This window comes from Chiloscyllium punctatum, chromosome 7 (genome assembly GCF_047496795.1).
Source record: "Chiloscyllium punctatum isolate Juve2018m chromosome 7, sChiPun1.3, whole genome shotgun sequence".
Taxonomy (NCBI): Eukaryota; Metazoa; Chordata; class Chondrichthyes; order Orectolobiformes; family Hemiscylliidae; genus Chiloscyllium; species Chiloscyllium punctatum.
In genome coordinates this window covers 115,804,516-115,832,469 of record NC_092745.1, presented here as the reverse complement: position 1 = coordinate 115,832,469, position 27,954 = coordinate 115,804,516, and the positions used below count along the sequence as shown (strand labels likewise).

The following is a 27,954-nucleotide window of genomic DNA, read 5'->3' as shown; positions in this document are numbered from 1 at the left end:
GGAGACATAAGAAGGTTGCAGACAAATATGGCTATGTTGAGTGGGCAAAAATTCTTGCAGATGAAAGTATAATGTAGAAAATGAAAAGTTGTTTGGCAAGAAAAAGAGAACATTACTAAATAATTTTCAGCTTGAAGTGCCAAATGGGTCATCCATCCTGGCCTCCTCTAGAGTCACCAGCGTTACAGATCCAATCTTCAGGCAATTTAATTCACTCCATCAGATGTGAAGAAACAGTCAGAGGCACTGGAAACTGCAAAGGTTATGTGCCCTGACAATATCCCAGTAATGTTAGTGAAGGCTTGTGCTCCAGAACTTACTGCTCCTCTAGCCAAGCAGTTCCAGAACAGCAACAACAAAATTGCCTAGCTACATCCTTTACATAAAATGCAAGTCAAATCCAACAAGCCAATTACCACTGCAGGCTAGTCTCGATCATCAATAAAGCAATGGAAAGAAGGTATTATCAACAGTGCTATCAAGCTTCACTTACTTGGCAAATAGTTGTTCACTAATGCTCTGTTTGGGTTGCACCAGTACCACTGAACTCCTGACCTCATTACAGTCTTGTCCAAATATGGACTAAAGCAATGAATTCCAAAAGTGAGAGTTACTGCCCTTGCATTTGACAGAGTAAGGAATTCTAGTAAAACTGGAGTTAATGGAGATCGGGGACAAACTTTCTGCCAGTTGGATTCAAACCTATCACAAAGGAAGATGGTTATGGTGGGTACAGGTCAGTCATCTCCACTCCAAGACATCTCTGCAGAAGTTCCTTTAGGGTAGTGCCCATCCGAAGCTGCATCAATGACCTTCCCTCTATCACAAGGTCAGAAATGGGGATGTTCACTGATCATTCAAAACATTCAGCAACACCTGCGATTCCCACATTACTAAAGATATCCATGCCCAAATGCAAAAGGATTTGGACAATATCTAGGCTTGGGCTGACAAGTGGCAAGTAACATTTGCACTATATGAATGCCAGAAAATGACCAATGTCCCCTTGAGATTCAACAGGATCACCATCACTGAATCCCCACTATCAAAATCCTGGGGGGTTACCATTGGCCAGAAAATGAAATGGACTAGCCATATAGGTATTGGGGCTACCAGAACAGGTTAGGGGATAGGAATCCTTCAGTGAGTGACTCTCATCTGACTCCACCTGTCCATCATCTATTGGGCACAAGTCAGGGGTATATGATGGATTACTCCCCACTTACCTGGGTGAGTGCAGCTTTAACAACATTCAAGAAGCTCGACACCATTCAGCATCAACGCAACATGCTTGATTGGAAACCATATCCACAAACATTCAATCCACCATAGATGCTCAGTAGCAGTAGTATCTATAAGATGCACTGCAGAAATTCAACAGGTTCCTAAGATAGAACCTTCCAAACCCATGACCATTTCCATTAAGAAGAACAAAGGCAGCAGATAAATCACCTCCAAAACACTCAGTATTCAAACTTGCAAATATATTACCGATCCTTCAGTGTGGTCGGATCAAAATCCTGGAACTCCCATCCTAGTGTATTGTGGGTATACTTTCACCAAATGGATTGCAGCACTTCAAGAAGGCAGATCATCATCACCTTTTCAAGGGACAGGCTCAGCTAGTGACACCCATGTACCATGAGTGAATTTTAAAAAGCTGCATTTAGGTGTTCTTGTGCACAAGTCACACAAGGTTAATGCATGATCAACAAGATTAATGGGATATTATCCACTATTGCAAGAGGAAGATAACATGAAAGTATGGATGTCATTTTTCAGTCATACAAGGTATTGGTGTGGCCACATCTTAAATTCTGTGCAGTCTTGGTCTTCTTATAAAGGAAAGATGCAAATACTTCAGAGACAGTTCAGGGAAGGTTTATTAGATTGATGCACGGAATGAGTGGGTTGACTTATGAGGAAAGGTTAGACAGGCTAGGCTTGTTTCCACTTGAGTTTGGAAAAGCAAGGGGACTTGATTGAAGTGTATTAAATCTTTAGTGTCTTCACAACGTAGATCTTTCCTTGTTTGGAGCAGTCTAGAAATGAGGGACATTGTTTTAAAATTAGGGGTCACACTTAGGGGGACAGAGATGATGAGAGTATTTTTCTCTGAGGGTTGAGAGACATTGGAACTCTGCCTCAGAAAAGATTTTTGAATATTTTTAGGGCCAAGATGGACGGATTCTTGTTAGGATAGATGGGAATGTGCAATTTGAAATCTTATTAATTGGTGGAGCAGGTTCAAGGGTTCATTTGTCATAAGTGTGATTAAAAGGTTGTATGCTTCATTTTCAAATCAAAATCATAAGGTTGTGCATGAGAGTCACATTCAATGTTTTCTTGAATACATTGTTTGTTGTAGTATCAGTGTAATTATGAGGAATCTTTACATTGGAGGTATTGCTTTGTAGAGAAGTTAAACTGAGCAATATCATTAAAATACAAATTAACTGCACAGTTATCAATTGCTATCTCAAGGACCTCTCCATTAAGAAAGTGCTGTACTTCAATATATAATCCCAAAACAAAAATAGTCTATAATAGATAATAGAAGAATTATGTGTCATAATTAAACATTTTGATATTCTGAATAGTTTGTTGCTTCTGAGTTATTGACACTGTGAGAATACTTGATTTAAAAGTGTAAAGCTTCAAAGTAAGCTGTCTGTCCATAATGTTCACCCATTTTTGACAGATGCAAGATAAATTAATGGTATATTTATCAAGACAGATTAGACATGTTAAAAAAAGTACAGTAGAACCTTGTTTTTCTCATCTTGTAGAATTTCCAAAAGTTTAGTTGCTTGCCCTTCTTCCAGGCATTGGCAGGATGCTGACTGAAAAATGATGTGATCTTCTTCTTTAAATTCCTTTTCAGGTAGACCACGCTAAAATAAGCAAGATAACATTTTTAATCCACATAAAGTGCAAAGCAATTTCCAAAACTTTTAACTGGTATTACCTAAAGTAAAAGGTCTGCAAACATAATAATGGTCAACTACACTCCAACGATATAAATATTATCAAACCAAAAGATAGAGAGGACTGTAAATGCAGTAACTCGGGTAATGTTCTGGCAGATGGTAGAATTTGGATTCAATTAAAATCTGGAATTAAGAATCTTATGACCATGAAATTATTGTTTATTGTTAGAAAAACCCATCTGGTTCACTAATGTCCTTTAGGAAATAAAATTTCCATTCTTACTTGGTTTGAACTACAAGTGACTTCAGACTTTATATCTTTCCCCTCTCACCCTAAACCTATGCCCTCGAGTTCTGGACTCCCCCACCCCAGGGAAAAGACTTTGCCTATTTATCCTATCCATGTCGCTCATAATTTTGTAAACTCTATAAGGTCACCCCTCAGCCTCCGACGCTCCAGGGAAAACAGCCCCAGCCTGTTCAGCCTCTCCCTGTAGTTCAGATCCTCCAACCCTGGCAACATCCTTGTAAATCTTTGCTGAACCCTTTCAAGTTTCACAACATCTTTCCAATAGGAAGGAGACCTGATTTGCATGCAATATTCCAACAGTGGCCTAACCAATATCCTGTACAGCCGCAACACGACCTCCCAACTCCTGTACTCAATACTCTGACCAATAAAGGAAAGCATACCAAACACCTTCTTCACTATCCTATCTACCTGCGACTCTACTTTCAAGGAGCTACGAACCTGCACTCCAAGGTCTCTTTGTTCAGCAACACTCCCTAGGACCTTACCATTAAGTGTATAAGTCCTGCTAAGATTTGCTTTCCCAAAATGCAGCACCTTGCATTTATCTGAATTAAACTCCATCTGCCACTTCTCAGCCCATTGGCCCATCTGATCCAGATCCTGTTGTAATCTGAGGTAACCCTCTTCACTGTCCACTACACCTCCAATTTTGGTGTCATCTGCAAACTTACTAACTGTACCTCCTTATGCTCGCATCCAAATCATTTATGTAAATGACCAAAAGTAGAGGGCCCAGCACCGATCCTTGTGGCACTCCACTGATCACAGGCCTCCAGCTGAAAAACAACCCTCCACTACCACACTCTGTCTTCTACCTGTCAGCCAGTTCTGTATCCAAATGGTAGTTCTCCCTGTATTCCATGAGATTGTCCCTTCATTCGGTGGCTGTGCCCTTGGGTCCTAAATTCTCCTACTGGAGGAAAGATCTTCTCCATATCCACTCTATCCAAGCCTCTCAGTTTTCATATGTTTTAATGACAGCTCCTCATCCTTCTAAACTCCAGTGAGTACAGACCCAGAGCCCTCAGCCATTCCGCATATGACAGACCCTTCATCCTGGAATCATTCTTGTAAACATCCTCTGGACTCCCTCCAATGCTAGCACATCCCTCTTTAGAATATGGGCCCAAAGACTGCTAATATTATTCATTACTGGTCTACATTTGTTCCTAGAAACTAGGTTTGAAGCCAGGAACAATACTATCAAAATAATTAGATTTCCTCCATACAGTTCTGTGTAGTCGATGACTATAATTGATCAGCTTCTTTTACCCAAAGAAAAAGAATTCCTGTAATTCAGTTTCAAATGTCAGACCTTTTTCAAAAGTTACATTTGCAAATATTAAAATAAGATGAAATAGTAATTTACAGGCAAAATTAAATCATATTTTTATCATTTGTCTAATTATCAAAGGGCTGGATTTTTTTTGCAATCTGATTTTGAAACAACTGGGGTGCTGTAGAAAACAAAGGCAGACCTCTTAACTTGCTTCCTTTGGCATACACCCAATCCCATGGCCACTACATCTGCTTCCAGGATTGGCGAACTCAACTTCAACCCTCAGTTGCACCTCCAGAAGTGAAAATTCCTGTTATCTTTTTTAAACCAAGCTTATTCTGGCAAGGTGGGAAATTTCCTGATTCAAAATTTTGTCCCAAGTGTTTGCTAAGATGAAATGTCTACATTAATTGCTGTATAAATAAAGTTCTTGAACGGTCTGGGGTCGAGCTGGGAAATGTTTAAAATTTGGCAATACCTAGAATTAATACTTGCTGAATTGCTGTATCATCTCCAATATGTAATTACATCTTTGTGTCAAATATGAATCATAACATAATGAAAGGATCATAAAAAGTGCCACTACTTACACATCGCTCAATTACTCCTTCCAGTTTTTCTAAAGCCATTTGTTGCTGCTTTCTACTAACACTTAGAACTGGAAGCTACCAAGAAAAACACAGGCATTAAGTTTGAAGAAGGCAAGCACACACACAAACGACTCCATAATTGCTTTATCCCTGACCATTTTTTAGAAGTATTGTAAGTGTTATTCCTCCAATGACTCAATGATAGATTAATGACACATTATGGAATGGAACCACTGACTGGAAACGCCACAAATTTCAAAATAATCCACATTAATTCATTTTAGTTTCGACAATGGTTTGGGCACAAGTTGACCGACACCTGAACTAGTGGTTGTATGAAAACTCAGGGTTCCAACTTCATATTGACATCAACTTTAATTTCATACCCCAGCGTAAGGGGTCCCTGATTTAAAAATGCCTGACTTATGAATGCAATCCCATAGAGGAGTATAATTTAAAGATCCAAAATATAAGCATTTTCTCATACTTGAGCTATTTTATATTACCTTACAATACGTTCCAATTTGTGTACAAACTAACATGCAGACTCAATAACAGAATATGTTTGCAACTCAAGAACTGCCTGTATATCTATATTTAAAAAGGTTCAAGTAAGGAGTGTGGTGGAATACTCCCCACCTGCAGCCAAGTGTAGCTCAAGTAACACTCAAGAAGCTTGACACCATCCAGGATGAAGCAGCCCGTTTGAATAGCATCACATCCCAAACATTCACCCTGTCCACCATCAACATTCGTTAGCAGCAGTGTGCACTGTCAATAAGATACACCAAGAAATTCACCAAGGCTCCTTAGACTAATCTTCCAAACCCATTGCCATTATCATGTAGGACAAGGGAAGCTGATGTGTGTGAATGGTGCCTCTTACCAATTCCTCTCAAAGTTACTCACCATTCAGACTTGGAAATATGTCTCCATTCCTTCAATGTCCCTCGGTCAAAATCTTGGAAGTCCCTCCCTAACAGTATTGTGGGTGCACCTACACTAAGTCGACTGCAGCAGTTCAAAAACACAGCTCACCACCACCTTCTCAACTGGGGTTGGGCAATAAATGGTGCCCAGCCAATGGTGAAATTTCCCTTTCATTCTGTAGCATTGCTACATCTGATCTTAATGGTGGGAGAATTAGACGATGGTAATGACAGTTCTATTGACAAGCAGAGGGGTGTTAGATCATCTTGTTGGAGAATCAATACTCCACACTCATGCGGCATGCATGTCACTTGCCAAGTATGCACGTGGTACTAGAGGAGCACAGAGGTATATGTAGCTGTAACATTATCACAATTCACGAATGAATAATGACTACTTGGGTGAAATTTTAGAACGCTTTGAGCATTTCCTGAAATTAACTCAATGTCTTTAGAAAAGCTGTGGCAGACATGGTTTTCTTTTTGATAATTTCTCAGCCAATCATGCAACAAATTTTCTATTCTCTAAATAAAAAGGCTTGAGGGTGGCTAGCAAGCAATACATTAGCATTCATATTGAGGGATGGATACTAAAACCTGGGCTTTGTCTACAGGCAACATTCAGATTGTTAATCAGAAATCAAAACAAATACATGTTGAAATCACTTGTGTGTGTGTTTAAATATTGTACAGTTCAAATAGACAGCATAGCATGTCTACTAGCCCTTCTGAAAATCAAAACTTTCCAGAGTGAAAGGTAACAAAAGCAAAGAAAGCTAATAAAATGTGAATAGTCGAGCTGAATCCTTCCAGTTTTCAAGCTTTGGAGGAAGGCAAGGATGGGAAGGAGAGCAAAAGAGAAGGATGAGTATGACAACACTGGTAAGAAAGGAGGACCTTCTCATTGTTGGGAATCTGAAAAGAGTTCTTGTTTTCTGGTTAGGGCTTGTACTTCTTTTTTAATGCAGGGCCTCCAATTGTGTATAGGAGTTTCAATTTTCTGCATATTGGGCATTAAAATTCTACAAAATCATTTATCCCACTTTGGTTTTGCTGTAACACTAAGCTATATTATACAGGCATATTTTGGGGCACAGCAGGAGTGCTATTCTGTACTGTTCTTTTATGTAACTGTTTCACAGCTTACATTTAAGGGATTGGGCAAGAAAACTTCCTACCATAGTACTTCTTCATATTAATAAGCAAGACAACAAAAATCAAAGCTTTAGCCAGTAATATTTATTATTTACAGTGGAAAACTCTTTACATATTCAGCTTTGGTTCATTTGTCGCACAGGCTGTACCTCCAAACAGTGCAATTCTGCCACAAGTGATTTTCTCTGCCTGCCAATATGAAGACAATCTCCTGCCTGATCACAATTTTCTATTGAATCCCTAATGTGGAAGCAGACCACTCAGTCCATTGAGTCCACACCGATCCTCTGAACAGTACCCCACCCAGATCCAGCAGCCCCTTCACAATCCTTGTAACCCTGCATTTCCCATGGCTAATCTAGCTAATCTACTTAATCTACACATCCCTGTACACAATAGGCAATTTAGCTGGCCAATCCATATCTTTGGACTGTGAGAGGAAACCAGAGCACCCAGAGGAAATGCACACAGACACGGGGAGAACATGCAAACTCCACACAGATAGTTGCCAGAGGGTGGAATTGAAGCTGTGAGGCAGCAGTGCGACCATTCAACTATCGTGAGCCCCACTGCATATGTCTAAGTTTTATATGTTACTCTTCATAAAGGAGAACTTTATTGTATGTTTATGAAGATACCAGAATTTTCTTCTTTAGTGCAACAGCATATCATTGATATTTGATTCTGGCTCAATGATTTATATTGGGCTGTACAGTTGCTACAATTTAGCATTTTTGCTTTTCATAATATAGAAATGAATTGAAAGATTTGCTAGCATCAGGCCATTCTGGATTCATTGCCCAGCTGACTGCAAATCAAATGTGGTCTAAGCGAGTTCTGAGAAGATTTGTAGCTAAGGTTGAGGTTCTAGATGTCATCACTAAACGAAACGAATTAGAGAAAACCATCAAGACCATAAATAATATCCTTACTGGCATAAAATTCACAGAAGACAAGTAAAACAACAACCAATTGCCATTCCTAGATGTCACAGTAGAGCAAACAGTCAATGGAGGACTTCAAACCAGCGTCGACAGGAATACACCACATATGGACCAAAGACTGAACTACAGAAGCAATCATGCCCACCCCCACAAATGAGGCTGCATTAGAATATTATTACAATAAGCAACCATATATTGCAGCACAGAGGAACTACGAAGAGCAGAGGAAAATCACCTGTACAGTGTATTCAAAAAGAACGGTTACCCAATGAATACAGTCCACCAATTTCTCAGCAACAAACCCAAACAAGCAGACAAAACACGCCCAAAAACACAGTCACTCTCCCCTACAACAAAGACATCTCGGAAATGACTGCCAGACGACTCAGACTCCTTGGCATCATAGTAGACCACAAATCCTCCAACACACTAAAACAGTTGCTAATGAACTTGAAAAACCCTATACAGGCAACAAGCAAAAATGAATGACATTTACAAAACACATTGCAAGAACTGTAACAAACATTACATTGGCCAAACGGGCAAAAAAAACAAGCCACCGGGATACATGAATGTCAACTAACCGCAAAAAGACATGACCCACTCTCATTGGCATCCTTACATACAGATGAGGAAGGACACCACTTTGACTGGGACAACACATCCAATCCTAGTACAAGCAAAGCAGAAACACTCACGAGAATACCTAGAAGCATAGCATTCCAACCTGGACCTCTGTCAACAAGCACATCGACTTGAACTCCGTCTATCACTGTGAGAAAAATAACAGGAAATGACATCACAAACCCAAAGAAACCTAAACATATCAAGAGAATGTGGGACATAACACTAGCGCTTCACCAGAAGCTCACTGATGTTACCTAGTACGGTGACGAAATGTCTGAAAATGAAACTTGCAACTCAGCGAGAAAACTTACATCCAAATGTGGTCTAACTCTGATAAAGTTGATTCAAAATACATGTACCTACTTGTCATGTAATGTCATAGATTCATACAGAGGTACAGCATGGAAACAGACCCTTCGGTCCAACCCGTCCATGCCAACCAGATATCCCAAACCAATCTAGTCCCACCTGCCAGCACCCAGCCCATATCCCTCAATCCTTCCTATTCACATACCCATGTAAATGCCTCTTAAATGTTGCAATTGTACCAGCCTCCACCACATCCTCTGGCAACTCATTCCATACACGTACCACCCTCTGCATGAGATATTTGCCCAAAAGGTCTCTTTTATATCTTTCCCCTCTCACCCTAAACATTAGCCCTCTAGTTCCAGGGAAAAGACTTTGCCTATTTATCCTATCCATGACCCTCAATTTTGTAAACCTCTAAGGTCACCCCTCAGCCTCCAATGCTCCAGGGAAAACAACCCCTGCCTCTCCCTGTAGCTCAAATCTGCCAACCCTGGCAACATCCTTGTAAATCTTTTCTGAACACTTTCAAGTTTCACAACATCTTTCCGATATGAATGAGACCTGAATTGCACACAATATTCCAACAGTGGCCTAACCAATGTCCTGTACAGCCGCAACATGACCTCCCAACTCCTATACTTAATATTCTAACCAATAAAGGAAAGCATACCAAATGCCTTCTTCACTATCCTATTGACCTGCGACTCCACTTTCAAGGAGCTATGAACCTGCACTCCAAGGTCTCTTTGTTCAGCAAAACTCTCTAGGACCTGACCATTAAGTATATAAGTCCTGCTGAAATTTGCTTTCCCAAAATGCAGCACCTCGCATTTATCTGAATTATACTCTATCTGCCACTTCTCAGCCTGTTGGCCCATCTGGTCCAGATCCTGTTGTAGCCTGTGGTAACCCTCTTCGCTGTCCACTACACCTCCAATTTTGGTGTCATCTGCAAACTTACTAACTGTACCTCTTATGCTCGCATCCAAATCATTTATGTAAATGACAAAACGTAGAGGACCCAGCACCGATCCTTGTGGCACTCCACTGGTCACAGGCCTCCAGTCTGAAAAACAACCCTCCACCACCACCCTCTGTCTTCTACCTTTCAGCCAGTTCTGTATCCAAATGGCTAGTTCTCCCTGTATTCCACGAGATCGAACCTTGCTAATCAGTCTCCCATGGGGAACCTTGTCGAACACCTTACTGAAGTCCATATAGATCACATCTACTGCTCTGCCCTCAATCTTCTTTGTTACTTCTTCAAAAGTTTCACTTAAGTTTGTGAGACATGATTTCCCACGCACAAAGCCATTGTCATAGTCTAACATCTGAAATATTTTTGAAATCAAAGTGCAGTTACCGACTCTTATGACCAACCAACTCACAAACTAACTTACTTTTCCCATAATGTTGAGCGGGGAAAAATGCAAACACCAAGTTTTCTATATCACAATACACCATACCTTGAAGCACAGTAGCATTGATTTTAATGACTGAGAGGAGCTTGCGACCAACGGGCCTCTTGCTGAGATATTTGTATCAGCGACAGTCAGAGGTGAGGTGCCAGAAGACTGGAGATTGGCTAACGCAGTACAACTATTTAAGAAAGGTGGTAAGGACAAACCAGGGATCTATAGACCGGTGAGCTTGACATTGGTGGTGGCAGGTTGTTGGAGGGAATCGTGAGGGACAGGATGACAGCAAAATTGGAGGTGTAGTGGACAGCAAAGAAGGTTACGTTGGATTATGAACGAATCACAATCAGATGGGCTAATGGGCTGAGGAGTGGCAGATGGTGTTTAAATTTAGATAAATGTGAGGTGTTGCATTGTGGGAAAGCAAATGGTAGCAGGACTTATACACTTAATGGTAAGGTCCTAGGGAGTGTTGCTGAACAAAGAGACCTTGGAGTGCAGGTTCATAGCTCCTTGAGAGTAGAGTCATGGAGATGTACAGCATGGAAACAGACCCTTCGGTCGAACTGGTACATGCTGACCAGATATCCCAACCCAATCTAGTCTCACCGGCCAGCACCCGACCCATATCCCTCTCAGCCCTTCCTATTCTTATACCTATCCAGATGCCTTTTAAATGTTGCAATTGTACTAGCCTCCACCACTTCCTCTGGCAGCTCATTCCATACACCTACCAACCTCTGAGTGAAAACATTACCTCTCAGGTCTCTTTTATCTTTCCCCTCTCACCCTAAACCTATGCCCTTTAGTTCGGGACTCCCCCACCCCAGGGAAGAGATTTTGTCTGTTTATCCTATCCATGCCCCTCATGATTTAATAAACCTCTATAAGGTCATCCCTCAGCCTCCGATGGTTTAGGGAAAATAGCCCCAGCCTGTTCAATCTCTCGGTCTCGCTCAAATCCTCCAACCCTGGCAACACCCTTGTAAAACTTTTCTGAACCATTTCAAGTTTCATAACATCTTTCCGATAGGAAGGAGACCTGAATTGCACGCAATATTCCAACAGTGGCCTAACCAATGTCCTGTACAGCTGCAACATGACCTCCTAACTCCTGTACTCAATACTCTGACCAATAGAGGAAAGCATATCAAACACCTGCTTCACTATCATATCTACCTGCGACTCTACTTTCAAGGAGCTATGAACCTGCACTCCAAGGTCTCTTTGTTCAGCAACACTCCCTAGGACCTTACCACTAAGTGTATAAGTTCTGCTAAGATTTGCTTTCCCAAAACGCAGCACTTCGCATTTAACGCCACTATTCAGTCAATTGGCCCATCTGATCAAGATCCCGTTGTAATCTGAGGTATCCTTCTTCACTGTCCACTATATCTCCAATTTTGGTGTCATCTGCAAACTTACTAACTGTACCTCTTATGCCCGCATCCAAATCATTTACGTAAATGACAAAGTAGAGGACCCAGCTCCAATCCTCGTGGCACTCCACTGATCACAGGCCTCCAGTCTGTAAAACAACCCTCTGACTTCTACCTTTGTGCCAGTTCTGTATTCGAATGGCTAGTTCACCCAGTATTCCATGAGACATAATCTTGCTAACCAGTCTCCCATGGGGAATCTTGTAGAACACCTTACTGTAAGTCCATATAGATCATGTCCACCGCTCTGCCCTCATCAATCCTCTTTGTTACTTCTTCAAAAAACTCAATCTAGTTTGGAACACATGATCTCCCACACACAAAGCCATGTTGACTATCTCTAATCAGTCCTTGCCTTTCCAAATACATGCACATCTTGTCTCTCAGGATTTCCTCCAACAACTTGCCCACCACCGATGTCAGACTCACTGGTCTATAGTTCCCTGGCTTTGAGGTAGATAGGATAGTGAAGAAGGCGTTTGGTATGCTTTCCTGCATTGGTCAGAGTACTGAATATAGGAGTTGTGCGGTCATGGTTGTGGCTGTACAGGACGCTGGTTAGGCCACTTTTGGAATATCGCAAATTCTGGTCTCCTTCCTATCGGAAGGATGTTGTGAAACTTGAAAGAGTTCAGAAAAGATTTAGAAGGATGTTGCCTGGGCTGGAGGATATGAGCAACAGGGAGAAGTTGAAAAGCCTGGTGCTGTTTTCCCTGGAGCATCAGAGTCAGAGGGGTCATGTTATCGAGGTTTATAAAATCATGAGGGGCATAGATAGGATAAATAGACAAGGTGTTTTCCCTAGGGTGCAGGAGTCCAGAACAGAGGGCATAGGTTTAGTGTGAGAGGAAAAAGATATAAAAGGGACCCAAGGGGCAACTTTTTCATGTAGAAGGTGGTGCGTGTATGGAATAAGCTGCCAGAGGAAGTGGAGGAGGGTGGTAAAAGACATCTGGATGGGTATATGAATAGGAAGAGTTTTGAGGAATATGGGCCAGATTCTGGCAAGTGGGCCTGAATTAGTTTGGAATATCGGGTCGTCATGGACGAGTTGGACCGAAGGGTCTGTTTCCGAGCTGTACATCTCTATGGCTATTGATGGAGTGCAGCGTAAGTTCACGAGGTCAATTCCTGGAATGGCGGGATTACCTTACACTGAAAGACTGGAGCGGCTGGGCTTGTATACCCTTGAGTTTAGGAGGCTGAGTTGAGTATGGTTGTCATTACAAAAGAGAGAGTGCTAGAAAAGCTAAAAAGTCTTAAAATTGATAAATCTCCTGGCCCCGATGGGATACATCCTAGAGTTCTGAGAGAGGTGGCTGAGGAAATAGCGGAGGCATTGGTTGAGATCTTTCAAGAGTCACTGGAGTCACGGAAAGTCCCAGATGATTGGAAGATCGCTGTTGCAACCCCATTGTTCAAGAAAGGATCAAGACAAAAGATGGAAAATTATAGGCTATTTAGCCTAACCTCGATTGTTGGTAAAATTCTAGAATCCATCATTAAGGATGAGGTTTCTAAATTCTTAGAAGAGCAGAGTCTGATTAGAACAAGTCAACATGGATTTAGTAATGGGAGGTCATGCCTGACAAACCTGTTGGTATTCTTTGAAGAGGTGACAAGTAGGTTAGACCAGGGAAACCCAGTGGATGTGGTCTATCTGGACTTCCAAAAGGCCTTTGATAAGGTGCCACACGGGAGGCTGCTGAGCAAGGTGAGGGCCCATGGTGTTCAAGGTGAGCTACTGGGATGGATTGAGGATTGGCTGTCTGACAGAAGGCAGAGAGTTGGGATAAAAGGTTCTTTTTCAGAATGGCAGCCGGTGACGAGCGGTATCCCACAGGGTTCAGTGTTGGGGCCACAGCAGTTCGCATTATATATTAATGATCTGGATGAAGGGACTGGGGGCATTCTAGCGAAGTTTGCAGATGATACAAAGTTAGGTGGACAGGCAGGTAGTACTGAGGAAGTGGGGAGGCTGCAGAAGGATCTAGACAGTTTGGGAGAGTGGTCCAGGAAATGGCTGATGGAATTCAACGTGAACAAATGCGAGGTCTTGCACTTTGGCAAAAAGAATAAAAGCACAGACTACTTTCTAAACGGTGAGAAAATTCGTAAAGCCAAAGTGCTAGTCGAGGATTCTCTAAAGGTCAACATGCAGGTTGAGTCTGTGATTAAGAAAGCGAATGCAATGTTGTCACTTATCTCAAGAGGGTTGGAATATAAAAGCACCATTGTGCTACTGAGACTTTATAAAGCTCTGGTTAGGCCCCATTTGGAGTATTGTGTCCAGTTTTGGTCCCCACACCTCAGGAAGGACATACTGGCACTGGAACGTGTCCAGCGGAGATTCACACGGATGATCCCTGGAATGGTAGGTCTAACATATGAGTAACAGCTGAGGATCCTGGGATTGTCTTCATTGGAGTTTAGAAGATTAAGGGGAGACTTAATAGAGACGTACAAGAAAATACATGGCTTGGAAAGGGTGGATGCTAGGAAATTGTTTCCGTTAGGTGAGGAGACTAGGACCTGTGGACACAGCCTTAGAATTAGAGGGGGTAAATTCAGAACAGAAATGCGGAGACATTTCTTCAGCCAGAGAGTGGTTGGCCTGTGGAATTCATTGCCGCAGAGTGCAGTGGAGGCCGGGATGCTAAATGTCTTCAAGGCAGAGATTGATAGATTCTTGTTGTCTCGGGGAATTAAGGGCTACGGGGAGAATGCGGGTAAGTGGAGTTGAAGTGCCCATCAGCCATGATTGAATGGTGGAGTGGACTCGATGGGCCGAATGGCCTTACTTCGACTCCTATGTCTTATGGTCTTAAGACTGAGAGGGGATCTGATTGAGACGTATAAGATTATTAAAGGATTGGACACTCTGGAGGCAGGAAACATGTTTCCGCTGATGGATGAATGCCAAACCAGAGGACACAGCTTAAAAATACGGGGTAGATCATTTAGGATAGAGATGAGGAGAAACTTCTTCACCCAGAGAGTGGTGGCTGTGTGGAATGCTCTGACCTAGAGGGCAATGGAGGCCCAGTCTCTGGATTCATTTAAGAAAGAGTTGGATAGAGCTCTCAAGGATGGTGGAATCAAGGGTTATGGAGATAAGGCAGGAACAGGATTCTGATTAAGGATGATCAGCCATGCTCATATTGAATGGTGGTGCAGGCTCGAAGGGCAGAATGGCCTACTCCTGCACTTATTGTCTATGACTTTAATTGCTATGTTGGGCAGCACTGTCACTCAGTGGTTAGCACAGCTGCCTCACAGTGCCAGGGACCCAGCTTCAATTCCAAGCTCAAGGAATTGTCTGTGTGGAGTTTACATGTTCACCCTGTGTTTCAATGTAGACTTGATGGACCAAATGGCCTCTTTCCACACTACTGGGGATTTTATGAATCATTCAAAATGGCAACAACTTGAAGCATTATGCAATTTGATGGACATGATCAAATGCCTTCACAAAGACGATGTCCAGCAGAGCAGGGGAAAAAAATCCTGTACTCCAAATCTCATCATTTCAGGAGCACAAGGGGCAAAATGCTAAAAGTCAAGAATTGTCTTGCTTGGATATTTGAAAAACATCTGTGACCTGGAGCAGATTTTATCCTTGAATTGGAGGCCTAAAAATTAAGACTTTAAAATAATTTCTATATTACATACGGCAAGAGTCCAGATTGTAGCAACTGTACAACCCAATACAAGTAATTTAACCAGAATCAAATATCAATTGAAGTTTAGCCAACGACATCCAATCACACCATTGCAATTTCTGGTACAGTAGCTTCAGATATACAACGAAATGAGTGCCAGAATTATGTAGAGAACTGGACAGGAAGGCACAACTGTGCCATGTCTTGAAAAGGACCCTTTGTTTGAAAGTTTATCTATCATTTTGTTAATTGTATGAGAGATGTGACAGGGAAAAAAAATCTTTTTTTTAAATTGCTAAATCGTTGGCAATAAAACATCTACACGATAAATACTCGTCAACAGTCGGTTTATACTCCCTAGAACGCACTTTCCTTCGCTATAGAGGAGTCATCAGTCCCTAAACGTTAACTTTGATTTCTCTGCACAGATGCCGCCAAACCGGCTGAGTTTTTCCAGCAACTTATTTATGTTCCTTCTCGATCTTGAGGGGAAAGTTGAAATCACTTTGGTGCTGTCACAATCTTGGGTGTGAGATTTTGAACGATAGTGCTCCACACAGGATAGGGGAGAAGATAAATCAACACTAGATAGATTTACGATTGCAATAAAATTGCGTTTGACATCAACGAGCAATCTACCTCCCCTCCAACCCACCCATCTCAATAAAGATCCATCTTCCACTCCTCTATAGCTGAAGATTCAGACGGAAATGCCTGCCATCAGCAAACCTTGCTCCTCCACCCGTGTCCGACCGGCTCAGACACATGTGCCAGCCGTTGACAGTTGGGTTTAAACGGCATCATTCCATCCCCCCCCTGCCCCGTCCCACCTCCCCCTCGTTTCCCACTTACCTTCACAACGCAGCTGCGCACTACCCCCTTCGGCAGGCGCACTTTCAGGACGTAACCTTACGTTGAAAGGGGGAGGGACAACCTTTTAGACCACGTGACAAGCCGAGCCGGGCCCCGCCCCCTCCCCATCTCATCCCCCCAACTGTCAAAACTCTCAGGTTGTCCACCAGCAGATTGCTCTGCGCTGGACCAGAACTGGAGGGAAAAAAAACAAGCAGCTTTGTTTTGCGAATGGCAGAATACCAGCTGGAAACCTGATTAAAACAAAAACAGAACAAAAAGGCACTCAGCAGGCCCAGGAGGTTCCGTGAACAGAAAAGCAACTGAACCAACCAGTATAAATAATGTGGATACAAGAGCAGATAAAAGGGAATGATAAAGGATTGCTCGCGTCCTGGTTCTCCAAGCCTATTCCACCAACCAGAAGGCGCAAATCAGGAGTGTGACAGAATGCTTTCATTTGCAGCTCCAACAACACTCAAGAAGCTTAACATTTTTAAAGAGTGCCACTTGATTGGCACCCTATTCATCGCCTTAAACATCTGCTTCCTCCACCATGATGCACAGTAACAGCAAAAATATAAGATTCACTGCAATAACTCACTAAACCTAACTCACTAACTCACTTTTCAAAACACTGAGCACTGCCATCTAGAAGAATAAGAGCAATAGGTCACGTACAAGTTTTCTTTCAAGTCTCAAATCATCCTGGACAGCACAGTGGCTCGATGATGAGCACTCCTGCCTCAGAGTACCAGGGGCCTGCGTTCAATTCCAGTCTTGGGTGATTGTCTGTATGGAGTTTGTGTCTGTGTGGGTTTACTCTTGGTGCTCCGGTTTCCTCCCACCATCCAAAGATGTGCAGGTTGGGTGGACTGGCCATGCTAAATCACCTGTAGTGCCCAGGAATGTGTAGGTTAAGTGGATTAGCCATGGGAAATGTGGGGTTACAGGGAAAAGGTGGAGGTGTCAGTATGGATGGGCTGTTCTTCAGAGAATTGGTGTAGGCGTGTTGGGCTGAATGGCCTGTTTCCATACTGTTGAAATTCTAGGATTGTCAGTCAGGCTTATAGTACAGTGCACTTGTGTATACAGGATATATTAATATACAAACCTTGTTCTTTGCAGACAGAAAGAATCTGTACATCCACTGTGCCTACTTCACCTGAACAAAACAGGTGATAGCATTTCACTGGTTCAATTCTCACAGCAATGCCTGATCAGAGTCAACCTGCTCTGTTTAAAATTTAAACAGGCCCAGCAGTTAATCCTAATGAAGGGCTTATGCCTGAAACAGTGATTCTCCTGCTCCTTGGATGCTGCCTGACCTGCTGTGCTTTTCCAGCATCACTTTTCAACCCTAATCTCCAGTATCTGTAGTCCTCACTTTCTCCCAGCAATCCAATTGTCAATTAATTGTCAATCATCGTTCTCCATGAGTCCACTTGCCAATCAATCAGTATTTTCCTCTCATGCAATAAAAATGTTGCTTTTCCTTGAATTGGCATTTTTGCAAATTGTACATGAAGAATACTGTACAAAAACTTAGACAAAATATCATATTTTCAGTAATACCCAATTGTATGTCAGGATTGACATTTTTGAATTAAGATATAACCCTAACTGAAAATATGCAACTGCTTTCAATTTCTATATAAAATATCAAAATAATTTATGTTTACAACCAAAACCTGTAATGGGGTTGTTGTGAAAAGATTTGGAAGTTGTTACATGAAAGAATGATGACAATGTTAAATTGTAGCAGATTGAGGACTTCCGTCATGATTCGAGGATGTTGTTCATCGTTTGCACTCAAAATTGCAGTGACTGTATTGCAAGAATAAGCTATGTTGCTGTGAAGCACTTTGGGATATCCTGGCATATTATAAGTTTTTTCATCCATATCGCTCATTTATCCATCTAATCTGTAGTAGTTTTACATTGGGCTGTATCAGCTACAAATATAACAAACTAAATTTCTACACTTATTTAACATTTCCTCTTGTTTGTAAAATAAGAAATGAAAAATAAACAAATTTAGTACATAGAGTAATCAATTAACATTAGAAGCAACTAAATTACTGCCCTTACAAAATCAATATACATTATCTAATATAGTCATGAACTGTAAAAGATGCCACGTATTTTGTTAACTCCATTATCATCAACTTATTAATAGAAATGCTAAATTAAAGGATAAAGTGAGTTAATAGGTTTATTTGCTTAGCACGCTATGTCTTAGATTATGTCCTAGAAATACATTCAGAATATATAAACTCATTGTAAGTTTCACTTTAACTTGATATTTCTTTGATATGTGGTCTTGAATTGTTTTAGGAAACTAGCCATAGGCGACAAAGCTGTGTACTATCTAGTTCCTAATAACGCTTAGTGCCTTAGGAAAATTCTAGCAGCTACTAGAGTTTTTTCTTATATAAATGAGATTTAATTTTGTTAAAGTAAATTTCGGAAGACACCAGCTTCAGATCCCTGACACTTTATTTCTGAAAACCGCGGGAGATATCCAGAGTGCTACCAAAGGAGTCTGGCAGTCTCCTCTATTCCTGATGAAGGGCTTTTGCCTGAAACATTGATTTTCCTGCTCCTCAGATGCTGCCTGACTTGCTGTGCTTTTCCAGCACCACTCTGATCTAAACTTTGGTTTCCAGCATCTGCAGTCCTCACTTTTGTCGAGTATTCTTGTGCAGGCACTCCCTGATGAATCTCTGATCATTACAAGTAAATAGCGTTTTTTATATCTAGTTCAAGTATAATTAATACAAATTATAGGGAATCACAGGGCAGAATACAAATCTTGCTAACAATATGTGTTTTTCACACTCACAATAGCTGGAGATCACTGCCTTCCTGTGATAATATTAAGCTGTTCACAGAAACTTGTGACTGTACTGTTGTCAATCTCGTGCTAATTGATACAGGGGTAGATAATAGGTTTTAGTATCAGTAGTGTGGTTAGTCTTCACATACTCTTTCTGGATTAGTGGTGCTGGAAGAGCACAGCAGTTCAGGCAGCATCCAAGTAGCTTCGAAATCGACGTTTCAGGCAAAAGCCCTTCATCAGGAATCACATACTCTTGTTAACTGGCAAGGAAGTATATGAATGGAAACAGGAGGTAGTTAATGGGATGTCTGATCAGGGCTGACAGTCCTATTCAAAAAGTGAGTATCTTCGCTCGGGGCTGGGAGTGAAATACACACATATGGCTCCAGACTACTTTGGTGGTTGAGGGACAGCCAGACTCTTGCTGTGATCTCTGGTCTCTGCCTACCACTGGACAGGCGTACAGTCTAATATAGAGAGAATCATTCCAAGAGGGGACCTCTAACCCTTGAATTCCCACTGCCTCTGCGCACAAGGATAAGCCAGTGAAACAGAACATTTTACTTTTCAGGGTTCACAACCTTCATCACATTGTTACCAATAAAAAAAGTATTTTACTATACTCTGACCATAGCTACTTTACAATTTTTGTTAATGTGAATTAAACTGGCATATGAATTCTTCTTATTGACTGCTTATTTGCAGTTTGACGGCATGACATAATCCTTTTGTTTCTAAGGAGATTATTGGTAATTCTAATGGAAAGCTAGTGCACATAGGCTTTAGTTGAATTTTTTAATGCATATTATTTCAAACAAACATTTTTTTCTTGCCTAAAACCTAAACATTTTTTGATATCAGTTAAATATCAGTCATGCATATAACATTTCCTATGTATCTCTTTTGACTCCAGCTTCAATGCTTTTAAATAAGTTGAATGCTTTCAAGATACCAACAATAGATATTGTATCTTGAGAAAATAAATCTCAACAGTCATGTGATGGCAATAAATTACAAACATATCTTGCTATTTTTTACTCACCTCATCATTTGGCTTTGAGTTGGAGTTGGTTTTAACTCTGACGAATCTGAATAACAATGTCCTGACAACACAGCTCATTGAACTGCTTATCTCTCATCTAATCCTGTAATTGGCTATCTCTTCTCCACATTCTTACTACTGCAGCAGCTTCCCAACTGGACGGCTGATTGAGATTTCACTTATGGAAGGGTAATGATTTATAATAATTTCTCTGTTTTCCCAATTGGTTTCCTAAGCTGCACAATATTCTTGGAACATCTGTGTGTGTTTGAAACCAGATTCTAAAAGGTGTTCAAAACAAAAGACAATGGTGTTTCTCCTCTTTGATTTCCCTTCCTGTGAAAACTCAACTTCACTTTTTTGAATGGTTGCTTCTCATGTGTTTGTGTTGAAAAAAGACATCCTGCTTCTCGGCCATTTGGCTCGGAATATGTGTAGTTCCTGAGGACCAGAGGAAGAGATTCTGCTCGAGTGTTGTAGGTTCGACGCAGCGGACGTGTGCTGGCGGGGGAAGAACCACGGGGATCGTATTGCGAGTCGTCGGAGCTGCTGGAGACCATCGCTGCATCATGATTGGATGTTGGCGGATCGTTTGGTTGTGCTGATCTGCTCTTGGTTGATCATTATGCTGGCTTCGGCCTAACGCCAATTCAGGTACCAGCCAACCTCAGAGCTATGGCCTCAGCAGCCGCTCACAGCCCTGGCCAGGGCATTCGCAACACAGTCAGGGTGACTGTGAAGAAGGTGGAGGAGCACACACCGGTCGATCGGATAATGTTCGTGAAGAAGATTTTGTTGGAGTGCTGTGGGTTTGAAGTTGTGGACGTGTATACTACCTGCAGGATTTAGAGACACAATGTACAAAGACCAGTGCAATGGGGGAAAAAACATGCCCAATGCCACCCTCACCCTGATGGCCACCTTTGTGTGTGGCTGCATCAAGCTGTGCGTGGATCCCCGGTATGCGAACACCAAGTGTTACTACGTACTGAGGTTCTACCTGTCCCCGGTGTTGCGAAGGATGGGCCTGGCCTCGCTGCCGTGGAACGCTCCGAGTAGTTGGACCGTTCCGTATCACCTGTCCTTCGTGGAGAAATTTATGATGAAAAACACCTTTGACCACAAGTCCATCAGGAAGTGGTCAGCACGTAGTGTCCTTGAGACCCTTCGGGAAAAGGAGAGGGCGGATCCTGTCGAGCGGTTCCCTGAGCAGACTGTCAAAGCCATTTGGCAGAATGCCTCATCGCCAGAACTTTCCAACAAGCACCAAGACATGGCTTGACTGGTGGTGAGAAGGGCTCTGCCTGTGAGATCCTTCATGCACGCCCGGACTCTCTGCCGCACCGCACGCAGCCCTCGAAGTGGCTGCGGGGGGGACGAGACTGTCACACACCTCCTTCTGGAATGTGCCTATGCAGAGGAAGTCTGGAGAGGAATGCAGTGGTGCTTGTCGAGGTTCGTCCCGAGCAGCGCTGTGACGCGGGACTCCGTGCTCTACGGCCTGTTCCCCGGGACTCACATTAACTGCGCCTGGAGGATCATCAACTCGGTGAAGGACGCTCTCTGGGCGGTCCGAAACCTGTTGATCTTCCAGCTGAAGGATTTGACCCCGACTGAGTGTTGCAGACTGGCACATTCCAATGTCCAAGACTACGTGTTGAGGGATGCGCTGAAGCTTGGGGCAGCTGCCGCCAAGGTGCTGTGGGAAAAGACCACCGTGTAAGATCAGCCTGCCTAAGGAAGAACAGGGGGCCCATGCGGACGTTTTTTTGGGCTCTGCTGATGCCTCAGCCAAATATATGTGCATAAGATTGAGAAATGCACAGACCTGTACATAGCAATGATAAATTCTGATCTGTGTATGTAAATGTTGACATATTAATGGCACGACCAAATGTACAGACCATCAAATCATTTATGAATAAAGTATATTTTTGAAATAAAAAAAAAACTACCTGCAGGATTTCCCTGCGGCAGGCTATTTCGATGTGACATGTGGGCAGCACGGTGGCACAGTGGTTAGCGCAGCAGATGTCCTGACCTTGAGAAGATACGTCCAGGTCGAGGGAGAGAGTACCGATGTGGTCAGGGATCTGGACCAGCAAATGACAGGTCAGGGTAACCCTGAGGGTCGATGCCAGTGGGAACATCCTCCACCCACCCTCCAGCTTTGCCATCGAAGGAAGCAGAGGTACCTGACATATGCAGGGCAGCTAAAAGTGTGCCGAACCTGCGGGAGGTCAGGCCACATGGCGGCGGATTGTAAGGTGACCGTCTGCTGAAACTGCAAGCAGGAAGGCCCTCCGACCAAGGAATGTAAGGAGGCCAAGAACTGTAATCTGTGCGGAGAGGCGGGTCACATGTACAACGCCTGCCCAAGACGAGGGGCCGCCACCTATGCACAGACGGCCAGAGGTGGCAACACGAGCCGTGGACCGCCTAAGACCAGCAAGGTACCACAAAACAGCATGGGAACGGTGTCTGGAGGCACCCAGAAGGAAAGGCAGGCTATAGCAGAGCATAAGGCAGACAGCGGGGAGATGCAGCGACCGGTCCAAGCTCCTTCAAGACAGATGGAGGAAATGGAAGAGGAGGGATAAAAGGAAGCAGAGGATTGGATTACTGTCAAAAGCAGGAAGAGAAAACCTCCCAAAGCCACCAGGTGAAGGGGGAAGTGACACCTACACGACGAGGATACAGGCAGCTCTTCCGACGGTGAGGACGGACGCAAGGAGGGTCATCATCAGAGGAAGAGAAAGAGCGCTATGGGGAAAACGGAGGGCAGCACTGCCCAAGCAGGAAAAGACGATCCCTCTGAGGGGATGGCTAAAGGCCTCCCCCAACCTGGTGACAACCAAGAGGTACCCACTGGCCCACAGCTCCAGGTAACTGGGAGCAGCGGTCCTGTGACAGCCCCGCTGTCAGATGGAGAACTGGACTATGCGAACGCTGGGCCCGATCCAAAGACACCAGAGCGGGGAAATGGCTTCAGCGTGGAGCCGGACAGCTACCTCAGCCCTGGGAGGGTCCAGCAGTTTGCCGTCATCACTGGGATGCACACAGCTACCCCAGAGGGGCAAGACCAGCAGCAAATGGACAGTGTAAACCTTGTAAACTGTTAAAAATGGAGTTAAAAATTGCCAGCATCAATGTGCGTAGCATCAAATCGGCTATGCGATGTGTTTCTACGATGGCCTTCCTGGCCAACGTTAAAGCCGACATCCTGTTTCTGCAGGAGTGTGGAATACCGCACCTCAGCAGCTACAGGAGATGGTCGAGCTTGTGGGCCCATGGGCCGTCAGTTTGGTCGGGGGGCAACGATAGCCGCGCTTCCGGCCTGGGTATCCTGTTGTGAGGAGGCAACTTCACCATCTCCGAGGTTAAGGAGGTGGTGGGCGGGCGCCTCCTCGTCACCGACGTCATGTACAGGAATGCTCCCCTGAGACTGATTAATGTTTACGCCCCAGTGGGTAAGAATGAACAGTTGGCCGTCCTGCAGCAGCTTCCACTGTTGCTGGCTACGTCCAGGCCGGTCATTCTGGCCGGAGACTTCAACTGTATCATTGATGCAGATGGACGATCCGGCGGGGGGACAGTAAACTGGACGCCACATCCAGAGCCCTGATGGACACGGTCAAAGATGCCAACCTGCCCCTGCTGTAGACGATGGGGGTGGATGTCACAGAGGACCTCAAGGAGGTGAAGGGCCAGCAAGCCTCGCTCTTTGCTTCGGAGGCCTCCAAGATAATCTCCAGTCCAGGGTACGCTCGGTGGAGCAGGACGAGATGTGCTCATGTTTCTTTTTCCAGAAGGTGCACAAAGAGAGCTCCATGCTCAGCAGCCTGAAGGAAGAAGATGGCTCGATAACGCCATCTCAGGCTGACATCATGAGGATCAGTAAAACCTTCTATGCCAGTCTGTATGACGCGAAGCTGACCGACAGCGCGGCCTCGCAGTCCTTCCTGACAGAACACACAAGAGGCTGGACCATCCGCTATTTCTGAATGAGCTGAGCAAGGCCCTCGAGTCCTTCGAAAAGAATAAAGCTCCCGGAAGCGACGGCTTACCGGTCGAGCTCTATTCCGCTCTGTGGGACTTGATTGGCCAGGACCTGCTGGAGGTGTATGTCAGTATGCTTCGGGCAGGTACCATGAGTGAATCCATGAGGAAAGGCGTCATCACCCTCATCTACAAACTGAAGGAGGAGAGGGAGGAACTCAAAAATTGGAGACCAATCTCACTGTTGAATACGGATTACAAAATTCTGTCAAAGGTAATCGCCAACCAGGTCAGGTCTGCTCTGGGGTCGGTGATTCATCCCGACCAAACCTGTGCTGTGCCGGGCAGGAAGATCGCTGAGAGTCTCGCACTCCTCAGGGATACGATCGCCTACGTGCAGGACAGAGGGTTGGACACCTGCCTGATCAGCCTGGACCAGGAGAAAGCCTTTGACAGGATATCACACAGGTATATGAGAGATGTTCTCTCCAAAATGGGCTTTGGGGAGGGAATCTGAATTGGATCAGACTGCTCTACACCAACATTGTCAGTGCAGTCTCAATCAATGGGTTGGAATCAGATAGCTTCCCAGTCAGATCTGGAGTCAGGCAGGGCTGCCCTCTCTCTCCTGCCTTATTTGTGTGCTGCATAGAGCCATTTGCCGAGTCCATCAGGAAGGATGCAAGCCTGAGAGGGGTGACTATTCCTGGCAGTGGGGGCCTGCAGGTTAAGGCCTCCCTGTACATGGATGACGTCGCTGTTTTCTGCTCGGATCCACTGTCCGTGCGCAGACTCATGTGCATATGTGACCAGTTCGAACGGGCCTCGGCGGCCAAGGTAAACCGATGCAAGAGCGAAGCCATGCTCTTCGGGAACTGGGCCGACCAATCCTCGATGCCCTTCACCATCAGGACCGACCACCTGGAGGTGCTGAGTATTTGGTTCGTGGGGGCTTGGGCGTGCGCCAAGTCTTGGGAGGAGTGTATCAGCAAAGTGAGACAGAAACTGGGCAGATGGAAGCTAAGGTCGCTCTCCATCACGGGGAAAAAACCTGGTCATCAGATGTGAGGCACTGTCATAGCTATTATACGTGGCACAGGTCTGGCCTATTCCCAGAACCTGTGCCGCTGCAGTCACCCGGGCCATCTTCCAGTTTATATGGAGGTCAAAGATGGACCAGGTCCAAAGGGACTCGCTGTACAAAGATCTGGGCAACGGGGGAAAAAATACACCCATTGCCACCCTCACCCTGATGGCCACCTTTGTGTGTGGCTGCATCAAGCTGTGCGTGGATCCCCGGTACTCAAACACCAAGTGTCTCTACGTACTGAGGTTCTACCTGTCCCCGGTGTTGCGAAGGATGGGCTTGGCCTCGCTGCCGCGGATCGCTCCAAGTAGTTGGACTGTTCCGTATCACGTGTCCTTCGTGGAGAAGTTTATGAAGAAAAACACCTTTGACCACAAGTCCATCAGGAAGTGGTCAGCACGTAGTGTTTGTCGAGGTTCATCCCAAGCAGCGCCGTGACGCGGGACTCCGTGCTCTATGGCCTGTTCCCCGGGACGCACACCGAGACGAACATCAACTGCGCCTGGTGGATCATCAACTCAGTGAAGGACGCTCTCTGGGCAGTCCGAAACCTGTTGATCTTCCAGCTGAAGGAGTTGGCCCCGACTGAGTGTTGCAGATTGGCACATTCCAAGGTCCAGGACTACGTGTTGAGGAATGCACTGAAGCTTGGTGCAGCTGCCGCTAAGGCGCAGTGGGGAAAGACCACCCTGTAACATCTGCCTGCCTAAAGAAGAACAGGGGGCCTGCGCAGTCATTTGTGTTCTGCTGACGCCTCAGCTAAAACTGTAATCGGACAGACCTGTAAATAGGAATGATTACTCTGTTTTCGGTATGCAAACAAATGGAATGTTTACATATGTATGGCATGTCCAGTTGTACAGATCATTAAAGTATTTTATGAATAAAGAAGAACAGGGGGCTCATGCAGTCGTTTGGGCTCTGCTGATGCCTCAGCTAAATATATGGGCATATGATTGAGAAATGCACAGACCTGTATATAACAATGATAAATTCTGATCTGTGTATGTAAATGTTGACATATGTATGCCATGACCAAATGTGCAGACAATCAAATCATTTTATGAATAAAGTATATTTTTGAAATTAAAAAAAAACCTGTACTGCCTGCAGAATTTCCCTGCAGCAGGCTATTTCGATGTGACCTTCAGGAGCTGCTCGCAATTCTTCACACTCCTGAAGGTCTTCAAGGAGAAGGAAGGGGAACCGCTGTTCTCCATCTTGTGGGCGGTCCCATTGTGTGTGCTTCCTGTGCAAAGGAGTCGGGTTGTAACAATCCAGATGTACAACCCTCACATCCCAGCAGTAGATGTCCTGATCTTCTTGAGAAGGTACGTCCAGGTCGAGGGAGAGAGTACCGATGTGGTCGATCCTTTCGGGATCTGGACCAGCAAACGACAGGTCAGGGTAACCCTGAGGGTCGATGTCAGTGGGAACATCCTCCACCCACCCTCCAGCTTTGCCATCGGAGGAAGCAGAGGTTACCTGACATACGCAGGGCAGCCAAAAGTGTGCCGAACCTGCGGGAGGTCAGGCCACATGGCGGCGGATTGTAAGGTGACCGTCTGCTGAAACTGCAAGCAGGAAGGCCACCCAACCAAGGAATGTAAGGAGGCCAAGAACTGTAATCTGTGCGGAGAGGCGGGCCACATGTACAAGGCCTGCCCAAGACGAGGGGCCGTCACCTATGCACAGATGGCCGGAGGTGGCAACACGAGCCGTGGACCACCTAAGACCAGCAAGGTACCACAAAACAGCATGGGAACGGTGTCTGGAGCCCTCCCAGCAGGCGATAACGGAGCATAAGGCAGACAGCAGGGAGATGCAGGGGCCGATCCAAGCTCCTTCAAGATAGACGGAGGAAATGGAAGAGGAGGGATCAAAGGAGGCAGAGGATTGGATTACTGTCAAAAGCAGGAAGAGGAAACCTCCCAAAGCCACCCAGCGAAGGGGGAAGTGACACCTACACGACGAGGATACAGGCAGCTCTTCCGACGGTGAGGATGGACGCAAGGAGAGTCGTCACCAGAGGAAGAGACAGAACGCCATGGGGAAAACGGAGGGCAGCACCGCCCAAGCAGGAAAAGACGATCCCTCTGAGGGGATGGCTAAAGGCCTCCCCCAACCTGGTGACAACCAAGAGGTACCCACCGGCCCACAGCTCCAGGTAACTGGGAGCAGCGGTCCTGTGACAGCCCCGCTGTCAGATGGAGAACTGGACTATGCGAACGCTGAGCCCGACCCGAAGACACCAGACCGGGTAAATGGCTTCAGCTTGGAGCCGGACAGCTATCTCAGCCCTGGGAGGGTCAAGCAGTTTGCCGTCACCACGGGGATGCACACAGCTACCCCAGAGGGGCAAGACCAGCAGCAAATGGACAGTGTTAACCTTGTAAACTGTTAAAAATTGAGTTAAAAATTGCCAGCATCAATGTGCGTAGCATCAAATCGGCTACACGATGTGTTTCTACGATGGCCTTCCTGGCCAATGTTAAAGTCGACGTCCTGTTTCTGCAGGAGTGTGGGATACCGCA

General features: G+C 44.6%; 1 protein-coding gene across 6 annotated transcripts in view; it reads right to left on the bottom strand.

Annotated features, from left to right (window-relative positions):
• The window catches only part of glmna (glomulin, FKBP associated protein a), an 84,502-nt gene that overhangs the window by 50,720 nt on the left and 5,828 nt on the right, over positions 1 to 27,954 (bottom strand). For 2 of the 6 annotated variants that reach the window (XM_072574683.1, XM_072574688.1), the window contains exons 1-3: positions 20,335 to 20,450; positions 5,113 to 5,187; positions 2,769 to 2,894 (exon numbers count right to left, since the gene is read on the bottom strand). In XM_072574683.1, coding sequence (XP_072430784.1) covers positions 2,769 to 2,894; positions 5,113 to 5,187; positions 20,335 to 20,412 — 279 coding nt within the window. In that variant the 5' untranslated portion in view covers positions 20,413 to 20,450. Of the gene's footprint in view, positions 1 to 2,768; positions 2,895 to 5,112; positions 5,188 to 8,838; positions 8,904 to 16,450; positions 16,519 to 20,334; positions 20,451 to 27,954 lie in introns of those variants that run through there. The other 4 variants (XM_072574685.1, XM_072574684.1, XM_072574686.1 and 1 more) reach the window with 4 other exon arrangements.